This window comes from Saccostrea echinata, unplaced genomic scaffold (assembly GCF_033153115.1).
Source record: "Saccostrea echinata isolate AGI-Se365-2 ecotype Australia unplaced genomic scaffold, CSIRO_AGI_Sech_v1 ptg000034l, whole genome shotgun sequence".
Classification (NCBI taxonomy): Eukaryota; Metazoa; Mollusca; class Bivalvia; order Ostreida; family Ostreidae; genus Saccostrea; species Saccostrea echinata.
The window spans coordinates 5,202,805-5,214,991 of record NW_026889783.1 but is presented as its reverse complement, the minus strand read 5'-3'; the positions used below and the strand labels follow the sequence as shown (position 1 = coordinate 5,214,991).

Sequence of the window (12,187 nt, the reverse complement as noted above, 5' to 3'; positions counted from 1 at the left end):
TGCTGCTTAACGTACCCTTTTCATTTTACTTATTTAGACATGACGTTTGTTGTTATTTTCATGATTTCTTGGAAAAAAGGTGTCTGTGTCATCTTTCCTTAAGTAGAAAGTATGAAATCAGTAGATTGGAAGATGCTCTTGTTTGTGGTACATTAAAGTGTTGACAAAGAGACAGTCCTGATAACTAACTACATTATATAGGGCATTCACGTCTTGATGATAGGTCTTTAAAAAAGAGGATCATATTTTTTCCTCCCTAGAAGCTGAATAGATTAGTAAAAGTTTCAGGACTCTTGGACAAATTCACAATCAAATTGTTGGCATAGCAGAATTACCAAAGTCTTAAGTTGGCACTTTACATGTAGATGGTGTAGTTTAGATTTGGTGAAGAGTGAACTATTCTTGCTGGGGTGTTAAATACACATTGAACAATAAAAAAAGGAACATATCCCAGATTGGCCTTGCTCTTTAACTCTGGAGTAACATTATATCACCTTGAAATGGTTGAAATAGTCAGATTTTATGTTTCATATACTAAATAACACCTACATATTAGAACAACTGTGTAATATAAATGTTACCAGTATGTCTAAAATCAGCATTGTCACTGATGAGTAATATAAAACAAACTGTTCTACTTCATAAAGCTTTGTTGTGGTGTACTGCGTAGTTATTTTTGCAATATTTTTTTTATGGCCCTACATTGTCAGTGTAAATTCTGTACTTAAATAACTGTTCAGCATTCTTTGAGGATCAGTTTTTAGCATTATTGTAAAAAGAAAAGTGAGATCCTTTTGACATAAAATTGGGGTCATGTGAGTTCATCTGATCATTCATCTCTTGTCTTTATACATGTATAAGAAGCTAGTTGTCTTCTTTGTTATAGTACCTATTAGTAGAAGTGTCTTACATTACCATAAGAGTGCTCTATTTTACAATGATAAGGTATGAACTAGAAAAATCCAATCTTATCAATCTATACTTATAAATTAATAAATTTTGCAAATAAACTCCGAAACGGGTGCACCAGAGTTCTTACTAACACCTCAGTGAATACACTAGATACAAGATGATGTCCGTAAACTATATTTAGATTTCACTCGCATATTCAGTATCGTTCATAAAATTAAAAGTCTACTTTTATTTTCTATAAACAGCCATGAAATAGCAAAAACGTGAGTACGGTGGCGTTTCCAGTTGGCGGATCTAAGATTCTGGCAATTTTTAATGAAACTGAAAACGAGCAATCATTTATTTATTTAATTAAACGTCATCACTGAATTATTCAATCAAAACTTGATTTAAATGATATAAAAGAAATAAGTTGTGATAACCGATTAAAGAGGGAAATATGCAAATTATTTTCGTCATTCACCGATCTTAATATTGACAGAAACTTCTAGAACATCATATAGCATCGAGCCCGATGTTAAAAAGGAAAAACTAGGCGATCATTAAAAAAAAAACAACTTTTGTATGAATGGTCATTGAAATAATGGTAAATCATTAATAACACTATAAGTTTTGAATATATTTATATATTGAAAGATTATTTCATGTATGTAGTAGGTTTTTCTAATAAATTTATCGGTAAAATTATAATTATATACATGTATTCCTTACTGAGAGCATCGTGGCAACGAACCAGAAGTACAATTTGTACTTCGTAATAAACTAGCTAACATGAAAAGAGAAAATTAATGAATAAGGTATTGTTCAAATACAATTAAAGCTGTGTAAAATGTTGTGCTTTAATCAATACATTTCAGGGTTTTTTTCTGAATACAGTCTTTTGTATCATATACTCGGCCTATTCATAGGGCGTTAAAAACTAATTTTTACAAAGACCCCGTACTTGGGTCTTGGTTTATAAATATGTATGTACCCTATTGATATGTAAAAAAAAAAGTATACTACATATTTTACGTATAAATAAGGTACATACATATTTATAAACCAAGACCCAAGTATTTGTGAATCCCCCCCCCCCCCCCGCGAAAAAAAAATCATGCAGTTTATCAGTAAAATGTGCATATTCGCTGCTTTTATCCTTGACGGAAATGAAATAAGAGCATCTGAAGTACAATGTCCATAACACAGTATAACAGGTTTCACAATAAACGCCAATTAACGAATTTGTTATTTTTCAAGTTTTTACAGAAAGGGGTGGGGTAGGGCGGGGGGGGGGGGGGGGGGGGTGGAGACATTCATCTACTTCATGCGGGATTTTGAACAAAGTATATCTTCCTGCTATAAGCCTGTAGGCTGTCAGTAGAAACTACAATTATATATTTTCTGTCGTTAGTGGTATAAATTCAATTCCCCGCGCTTGCGCGGGATTTCATCTAGTGTTTATAAACAGGAGAAACTGCACCTCTTTACCTGGGAATATTTTAGAGTTAGGCCGTCCTTGAATTCGACCTTAACATGTCCTTTATAAATGCTAGCCTTCTGTGTCTTGTAGGAACATCACACATAACTTTCTGTAACTCTATATCCCTTAATGGCATAAGTACATAACCATGTAACATAAATATTAATTTCACTATCTTTCATAAATGAGAGCTAGAAGCAAATCATTTTAAAAAGACTAGTAGCTAAATAGTCAAAGCATTATATTCATATTGTAATGTCTCAAAATGATTCAGAAATTAATTTTTCAAAGATTCATCTATATTTTAAGATACTGTAGAGGCTGTACTTGAGAGTTTCCTTCAGAAGTAAGAAAATGACAAGAATGTCTTAATATCAGGTGTAGATCAGATTTAGCAGGTGTAGACACATAAATTGATTTTATTATTTTCATTTGACAACACTTGATGAAGTAGATAAAATTGATAGATTAATCAATCATGTAGAAAATATATAAATGATGTAAATATTGTACCAAGTGTCAAGTGTCGCAGTGTTTGGAATTTGTTACTCAGTGACTGAAAGAGAATATTTTTGTTGACGCATCAAAACACCTGAGTACCTGAACTCTGTACCAGGGTAACAATGGGGCACCTAAATCTATGCAAGTTTTAACTTCTCAGCACAAGTTCAATCATTTTTACATTTATATACATGTACGTAAGTCCAATTTTTTTGGCTGTTTATGTTTTTTTCATTTGAATTAAGTAATCAGAACTTGATCTGATATGTTTTTCTTTTAAAGAAAAATAAGCTACTATAACCGTAGAATTTGACGTAATATTTTCTGTTTTGTAGTAAACAAAATGTAAACTTTTCCAAGTATCCAAAATGTAAACAAACATTTTCTATCCCACATACCCTGATCAGCTTTATGAAAAATCAAAATTGTAAAGGTTGCCATGATCAGATTTAAGATGATTTTTTATGGTCAAATCCTTTAATATACATTAAGTGTGTGAGATAATGATAAATTCAAATATTATGCTTTTGTCAGACGAGATTCAAAGTTTGCGTACTAATTAACATTCAAAGATATGCAGCATCATAGTTTTGAACTTTATCTTCTTTTTCCCAGTATAATTTAAGAATTCCAATAATTGAAGGACTTTTGTGCAGTTTTATGATGCCTCCTAATTTTGTACACCTCTTCTGAATCAAATTTTGAGGAAATACAATATACCAGCTAAAACTATATTTTTGTTAATTTTCCTTTAAAAAACACAAGGATTTTCATCATTTTTTGTATCTGTTCAAAACTCCTGGAAATTAAATATATGCAGAATTTTTTGTTCAATAACTTGTGATGGTACATTGATTTTCAATTAAGAATAACTTGGAAAATTATCAGAGGGGAAGGAACAGTGTGAAGTATAGGTTGTATGACCTTAGTATTCAGACACACAGACAGACATTCTACAGCCTTGTGTTCAGTCATATATGGTTTAATTGCAGATGAAATGTGAGATAATTAAAATTATAAAGAGGCTAATTTGACAAATAAGAGTCGGTATAATTGTAATGCGCAGTAACATTGAATTCCAGGATTAGAAAACAGAGAGTTGCAAAGACATTCATGTGATTTTCATCCAATAAAGAACTTGGACATGTAGAACATACCACTCTGAAATATAACATAATTAAAATCAGATTCATACAATCACACAAATACTGAAGCTTTCTAGAAATTACATCAGACCATTCAAACCAGAACAGATGATTTCTCTAGAGAAGAAGTTCAGTAAATTTTGTATAAAGGTATGTAACCATGGACAAAGTACTAGATACTGAAAAAGATTTCTAGTATACAGTGAATATAGTGTTCTTTTGATTTTACTGCTGTGGCTATATACACATTTTTTAAAAATAAAAATTATTATTTTATATGTTAAAAATTTCAAATCAGAGCCAGTAATGATGGTATGCAATGTTTTGGAATTGTAAAAATGTTCATTTTCTTGATTTCAAGTTTGTTGTTTTTTAAAAATTGTTTTTGTTTCATTTGTGTTTGGTGTTTGTTTTTGGCATAATTTTTTTTTCTAATGAAAAATGAGAACAGTTTAAAAAATATTTTGGCATTCAAAAATGTTATTTGTTATGGTAACCTTTAAACATTCGTCATGTTCTCTTTTCAAAAGATTACAAATAATGAAATCCAATGTAAGTAACATTTATCTTAACAAAAAGGCCCATTCTAGTTCCTATTTTATCATATATCAATATATGCACAAGCTTGGGCCTAGAAGAGTTGACAAGCAGGTAATCTACTACACACTCCGGTAATTGGCCAGTAGGCATTGACCCCAGTGTCACTGAACATAAGTTGAACCCATTGGCAGGTTTGGGGGACTACTTATCAGTCTTTGTGTAATGTTTAATTTTGTAATCTTTGGTTTGTACTGTAGTACACAATCCATGTGGTCTGTGAGTACATGAGAACTGGGCTGGCACAGGTAGTGTCTTCTGCATGTTAGTCAGCTGATTTGTTTGTCAACAGACATGGTCTGGGAGGTTTATCAGAGGGGTTTGCCTGAGAGTGTCCGATAACTCCTCCTTAGCTGTTCTCACTTATTACCCTCCCCCCTTCCAATACACAGCAACAACATCAACTTTTGTGACATGTTTCTTTGTTATGAAAAGTACTTTGACATTTATTACTCTTAATTAATATTTTTATGATTTTTCCATTAAAATGCTGCCCTAAATAGAAACATAGAGAACAGTATGTGATTGACTGTTGCCAAATTTAGAGATGAGTTCAAACAGATCTTTTTCAACAAGAACAGTCAGAATTCTTTAGATCTACAGAAAAAATTATTTTATAAATATGCAGATTTTAATATTATAATTCTTCTTTTACACCAAACCTCATATGCAAGGAGTTTTAACCCAATAGTTTGCTGGTAGTCATTGTATTAAAAAATAACTAAAAACAATCATTTTAAAATCAAAAGAGAGGAACTCCCTCATCTTAAAAGCTGGATAATTGCTTTGTACCAAAATCTGACTACATTTATGAGGCAAAGCATTCAAGGACCCTATTTTCATTAATACTTTTCTTAATTAATGGTGTAGATTGTCAAGTTTTACTGTGAGATCCAATGTCTGAAAGGACTTTTTATTCTTAATTGATTCAGTTGTCAGAAGATAAAAGCTATCAACAAATAGTAAGAAACTAGTGCTATTATATATAAACAACACATTTTCTTGATGTAAATATTTCCAGAAGGATGCTTATTTGTTTAAATTAATTGTTTGCAGTTTGCAGAATAGTGGAAACAAATGTGACCATAATTTCAAAAAATGTCTCCCAAGTAAGAATCTAACTGTATACATATTCCTTTAAATTTATTTTGTTGGAATGGGGGGGGGGGGTTCAGGTTTTTTTTTCAGGGGAGGGGGTTATTAGTTGTTTATCTATGCCTCTGGTAGGAGAGTACCTGTAGATTATTCCTCTTTGAGGAAGGAGGAAATACCAGTTCTTTATTTATTCCTCTAAGAAGGAGAGACTACCTGTTGTTTATTGATTTCCACTGAGAAGAAGGATGCATTACCTGTTGTTTATTGATTTCCTCTGGGAGGAAGGAGAGGGTACTTGTTGTTAATTGATTTCCTCTGGGAGGAAGGAGAGGGTACCTTCTGTTTATTGATTTCCTCTGGGAGGAAGGAGAGGGTACCTCTTGCTTATTGATTTCCTCTGGGAGGAAGGAGACATTATATATTGTTTATTGATTCCCTCTGGGAGGAAGGAGAGGGTACCTGTTGTTTATTGATTTTCTCTGGGAGGAAGGAGACATTATGTATTGTTTATTGATTTCCTCTGGGAGGAAGGAGAGGGTACCTCTTGTTTATTTTATTTATTCCTCTGGGAGGAAGAAGAGATTACCTGTTTTTTTTCAATTTCCTCTGGGAGGAAGGAGCGGGTACCTGTCGTTTACTTATTCCAATGGAAGAAAGGAGAGGGTACTAATGTTTTTTAAAAGAAGAAGGGGATACTTTTTCTTATTTATTCCTAGTAAGTCATAACTTTATTGAAAATGTACATGAATGATTACAATAATCAGATAACTTGGATGTTTTTCATGTCAGCTTGTCCTATTAAGAATGATTACTGCTGGTCCCTCATTGAATTTCATGTGCATTATGCAAATGATATGATATATCCAAAATGATCAATCTTTTTACAGTTCATTGGAGATTATGTATGAATTGATAACAACAGAAGAATGCATGTAATGGTACAAAAGGTCATGATAACATCATAGCTTTTTGTGTGTTTCCTTTTTATGTGATATCATTTTTTTTAAGTTAATAATTTATACTGTTGAAGCAGTCAGGCAGATTTCCAGACAGAATAGCCCAGTTGGAAGTCTTGAGTTCAGATCTTTATTTGATCCTTCTCATCCTCTCCTTTTCCTCTCCATATGTTCTTCTCTTTCTGAGCTCCAATCTTTTTGTGTTTTATAGTACTGTTCCCATAAAATAATAGAATGTAGTGTTATTCTTGTATTTTATTATCATATACTAGTATTGTCTATATGGCATCCCATAGAATATGAAATAGGTTTGATCTCTAAAGTACTGTATCCATTATCAAAATATTGTTTTGCACGTATAGTTAAAACTCCCAAGGTAGATATCAGTTTGCTTTGACTTAGCATTATGTCTGATATACTTTCTGCAGTAAGTGGAATTGATCGGCATGATTGATTCCTTCTTATCAGTGAACAAGTCTGCAATAATTTAAATTATGAGGCATATAAGCTTTAAACCTTCAGCACTATTTGACATCAAATTCAGAATGTGTCTGACCTTAAGTAAGGGAACGGGGTCAAGTCTGATTTGTATAACTGCACGGTGATCAACCTGGAATTAGTATCCAGTAATGTACATGAAATAATTAAGTTATAACACAGAAGAATTAATGTGGGACTATGGATTATTCATGTCTTAGATGATCTACTGTAGTTGATTGTTCGTATAGAGGTGTTGCAGAGTTTTGTGTAAATTTCTCTATGAGTTACCATATATACTGTTTCCATGTATTATATTAACATTCAGAGAAGGAATGTCTTAGAGAACTTGTAGCTATTTTTGGATGACAGTTGTACTGACCTGATGACTAATTATTTACCTGGCAGAGACTTGTCGGCAAGATTTCAACACATTCTATCTTTGTCTTAAGATATAGGATTTTTATGTTTTTGTTCTGTTAATGTACATAAGGTTTGTATACGTGGCATTTTTTTAATCAATTAGCATGAACAAGCAAGAGCACTAGGTATGAAGATTTCATGTTTGTTTTTGCTAAGTAAAGAAAGCTCTCCATATGTCTATGTTATTGCCCCATCTGCAGATTTTTTCATCTTTTGTATTATGACAACCAATTCCTGCGGGTTTATGACATACCTCATCCCCATTCATTCCTATCCTCTTCTGAATCTCCCTATATATCTTGAGTGTTATCTTGATGTACTTGATCAGATGTTTTGGCAATTTGTTGCTCAATTATGGAGAAGTTTTGGTGACCTTGTGTGCATTGATCTGACAGGAAAGGGCACTTGTTGTCACATGCAGCTAATACGATCATTACTTTCAGTCAGTGCTTTAATTTTACACTTGTTTTGGTACTCCATGGTGCCACATAATAGAAGCAGGAGAATTTTGTAACAAAGTGACAAGTTTAGAATAAAAATTTTTCAGTTGAAGAAATTGTTCCCTGAGGCAAGTCTTCGTCTCCCTGGTAAGAAGATCTTTGGTAACCTTGACCCTGACTTTATACAGCAGCGACGCGAGGGATTAGACATCTTCATCCAGGAGCTTGTCACCAACCCCAAGCTTTCACAGCAGTAAGTATCCTAAACTTAAAATAGACTTCTATCTATAGCCCCCACTGACCCTATCACTTAGTCAAAGACTAGGGACTTAGTTGTGCTGTTTCTCTGTCTGTCTGTCTGTCTGTCTGTTAATTTGTTTGTCAGGGTCCATACAAAGAACTTCAGAGACCTTTCATAATTATATTCAATGAAGCTGAATAAAGCCAAAGGTTGGGATGAAGGTCAAGGCAAGGAATTGTTCATGTCATTGATCGCAGTGTTTTCACTCATGTCAAAGTCAAATATTTAGGAAACAGAAATGACTCTGGTATTAAAGAACTACAGGTTTACACTGCAGAGTGATAATTCAGTACAAGTCTGTGTGTGTGAACCTGATTTATCACTTGAATATAAACATTTACTAACTAATACTATAATATATGTATGCTAATATTATGATCACAGTTTACAGACTTTACAATGCAGTTTAATTTGTGTGAAGGTTAAGTGCATAATTATAAATATGTTGTATGGTGCAATGGTATACATTTAGAATTAGAATCAGAAGATCTATAGCCTACATTTGCTGATCAGGCCCATAGTACAATAATTCTAACATCTATTATTTGATTAAGAAAATTGAAATCCAATGAATTGGACCCTATGGAAGTTTATTTTTAAATGTCTCTGAGGTTACACGATTGAGTTTTTGATTATGTTTATATATTTATCAAAGATTGACATTTTTGAATAGCCGTCAGTGTCATTTCTACTGCTCAAGCCTCAGATAAATTTGGATAAATTTTCTCCATCTTATTAATATTCTGTTATTTCAACAAAAGTTTGTTGACATTTTCTTCTCTCAGTAATTGTTGTTTTTTTTGTGCTAGCTGTCTTTCATGGAGGTTTGATGATCAAACTGATGTTCTGATGAGGAAAAGCTTTTCTGATAAAATGCACATGTTGGTAAAACATAAGTTAATGAAGCTTTTGCTTTGGCAGGTACTTAACATCATGTGTTAGGGGAGCCTAAGTATTGATATTTTAATGAACACAAATGTTTTGATTCTTTGAGTTTTGTGTTTAGGAACTTTAAAAGGAACAATAATAATGTACACCTGAACTCAATAGATCTTTCTCTCTCTCAGAAAAAATAGTGTTTGTGAAACACTGATGCCCCTGTATGGTAGCTCATGGTCAAGGTTAACTTTCTCAAGTGCAAGTCAGATTCAAAGATCAAGAGATAAAAAATGTTGGTACCCATGCAAAGAAAGCTCTCGTCACAAGGAATGCACCTGTGAAATATGAAAGCCCCAGCACCAACCAAAAGTTATGGCCAAATTTATAGTTTTTCAAAAATAGGTCAAAATCCAAGGTCAAATGGTCAAAATTATTGATACCCAAGGGAAGGTCTTGTCAATTGGAATACATGTACATAAGTGAAATATGAAAGCCTTAGTACTAACCGTTCAAAAGTTATAACCAAGTTCAAAGTTTTCCAAAGTTGGTCAAACTCCAAGGTCAAAATTGTTGGTAGTTGGTACATAAGAGAAGGTCTTGTCACATGAAAAACACCCCTGAAATATGAAAGCCCCAGCACAAATCATTCAAAAGTTATGGCCAAGGTTAAAGTTTTTTAAAAGTAGAAATAACTCCAAGGTCAAGGTTGAAGGGTCAAAATTGTTGGTACCCAAGGGAAGGTCTTTGTCACAAGGAATATACATTTGAAATATGAAAGCCCTAACACCAACCGTTCAAAAGTTAGGGCCAAGGTTAAAGTTTTTCAAGTAGGTCAAACTCCAAGGTCAAGGTCAAAGGGTCAAAATTGTTAGTACCCAAGAGAAAGTCAAGTCACAAGGAATATGCCTGTGCAATATGAAAGCCCCAGCACCAACCGTTCAAAAGTTACGCCCAAGGTTAAAGTTTGGTAAAATTTTGCTTAAGTGGGTCAAACTCCAAGATGAAGAGGTCAAATGTGATCAAACCCAATGAAAGGTCTTGTCTCTAGGAATATACATGGGAAATATGAAAGCCATAGCTACAACCAATCAAAAGTTAAGTGCAAGGTTAAAGTTTTGTGGACAAAGAGACAACAGATGAACAGGCGGACTGACAGACAAAAGGACAGCAAAAACTATATGCCCACGAATCTTTGATTATGGGGGCATAAAAAACACTACATATGCTGAGTTTGTTTGAATTCAATGATGTACTACTTGTAGCAATTTGATGAGTTGGCAGAATACAGAAGGTTTTCTGTCCGTTTCCTAAAATAGCTCCATTCCCTTCATGTGTCTGTATAACTTTACTATAAGATCCCTGATAAACCTGGGAAATCTGAGCTGTGGAGATTCAGATTGTGCTGACTGGTGAACTACATAAACAGCTGATTTGTTAGGGTGTCCTAGTTTAGCCAACTCTGCAGTCTGTATAGATATATAGACACAGTGTTCCCACTCATTAGTACTGAAGCTCAGTGTCACATTATAGGAAGAAAAGAGAGAGCTGATATTTGCAGTTATAGATGCTTTCTGAAGCCTTGAAAGATGGTACATGACAATTTTTTGGTAATGAAGGCACTAATTTCAAGTAATATTAAGCTTAATTTGCATGTATTTTTATGCTTTAATTTAGCTGCAAATTTACTAAGACAGATGTACCACTGAAAAGGTAGGAGAGTAAGAAGACTATTGATTTCCTGTCTGTCTGTCTGTCTGTACCAGGTGATTTTCCAGACTATTTTTATACACACATTACAGATATTGAGCTGATTTTTAGTGTGTTAGTCTACCCTAATTAGTTTCAGGTCAAGTTTGCATTTCATACCAGTTTGATGATATTTAACTAGACTTATTGTTTGGTGACAAGTATTGTGTAATATGCAATACTCTCAGTGTTTGTTTTTATTGCAATGTTACCTTAATATACAAATGGTAGAAAATCCATGGTTGAACTGGTTATTCATAGGGGAAAATTATCTGTAAAATCTTGTCTGTGGTTGACCATGTTTATGCTTTAATGATGTATTAGTAATAAATGAAATAAATGTAAATTTTTATAAACAAAACTTTACTTAATTTGGAATATAGATTATGTTGAACTTTGGTCACAAAATCAAGATGATGTAGATCACAGTGATATTGGGTTTTTTTTTTTTTCCTGAAGTGGCTGACATTGAGGTGACTCATTAAATACTGTTACAAATTGAGAAATTATTTATGCTTTGTCAGAAGACAAGGAAATAGAATTTTTCTTGATAAGAATCTTAAGTATTGCTAATTAAAGCTAACAGCAGTTATAATAGGACCAGGGCTTTCCCTGGTAAGTTTATCACAGCACTACATGGTGAGAAAGTTATTTAGTTTATTTTAAATCACAGTATTCATAGGTTAAATGCACTTTGATTTGGAATATTATCAGGTTATTGTTTTCATTCAATGACTGTGAAACTATTTGGAGGAGGGAAGCACTTGTAAACTCTAAATCCAACATCAATTAATGACTAATCTTTTTCTTAGTTAAAAAACACTGAAAATAGTGTGAAAATTAAGAACATAACTGGTGTCAAAACAGAGTAAATGCGTAATTTTGTGGCAAAAAATCATAAAATCCAGAAGATGTGCACACCTTGAATTCACACAGCTACTGGTACCTGCAGGTTTTATATGTAAATCTGTTGCCTTCAAATTCAAAACAGGATTCTCGTTAATTTTCATTGTTAATTAATCCTGTGGGATAATGTGAGAACACTTTCTGACATGTTTTGAGTATGTTTATTGATAGTCATGTGAACAGGAAGTCCCCTGTGATGTACACAAGTCTATATATTCATATAAGTAGGTTACAGCAGTTCCTGGTCATTTTATGAAATCTTGTCATGTTCTGAATTAAGGAGCATGAACTGGGGTCAACTTATGAACATTATTCATATAAATTTAATTTTTCAAAAAAAAAATCCT

General features: G+C 33.1%; 1 protein-coding gene across 3 annotated transcripts in view; it reads left to right on the top strand.

Annotated features, from left to right (window-relative positions):
- The window catches only part of LOC133199617 (serine/threonine-protein kinase Sgk1-like), a 57,435-nt gene that overhangs the window by 34,791 nt on the left and 10,457 nt on the right, over nt 1–12,187 (top strand). The window contains exons 1-2 of one of the 3 annotated variants that reach the window (XM_061335465.1): nt 4,082–4,170; nt 8,116–8,261. In XM_061335465.1, the coding sequence (XP_061191449.1) occupies nt 4,129–4,170; nt 8,116–8,261 (188 nt within the window). In that variant the 5' untranslated portion in view covers nt 4,082–4,128. Of the gene's footprint in view, nt 1–4,081; nt 4,171–7,617; nt 7,639–8,115; nt 8,262–12,187 lie in introns of those variants that run through there. The other 2 variants (XM_061335467.1, XM_061335463.1) reach the window with 2 other exon arrangements.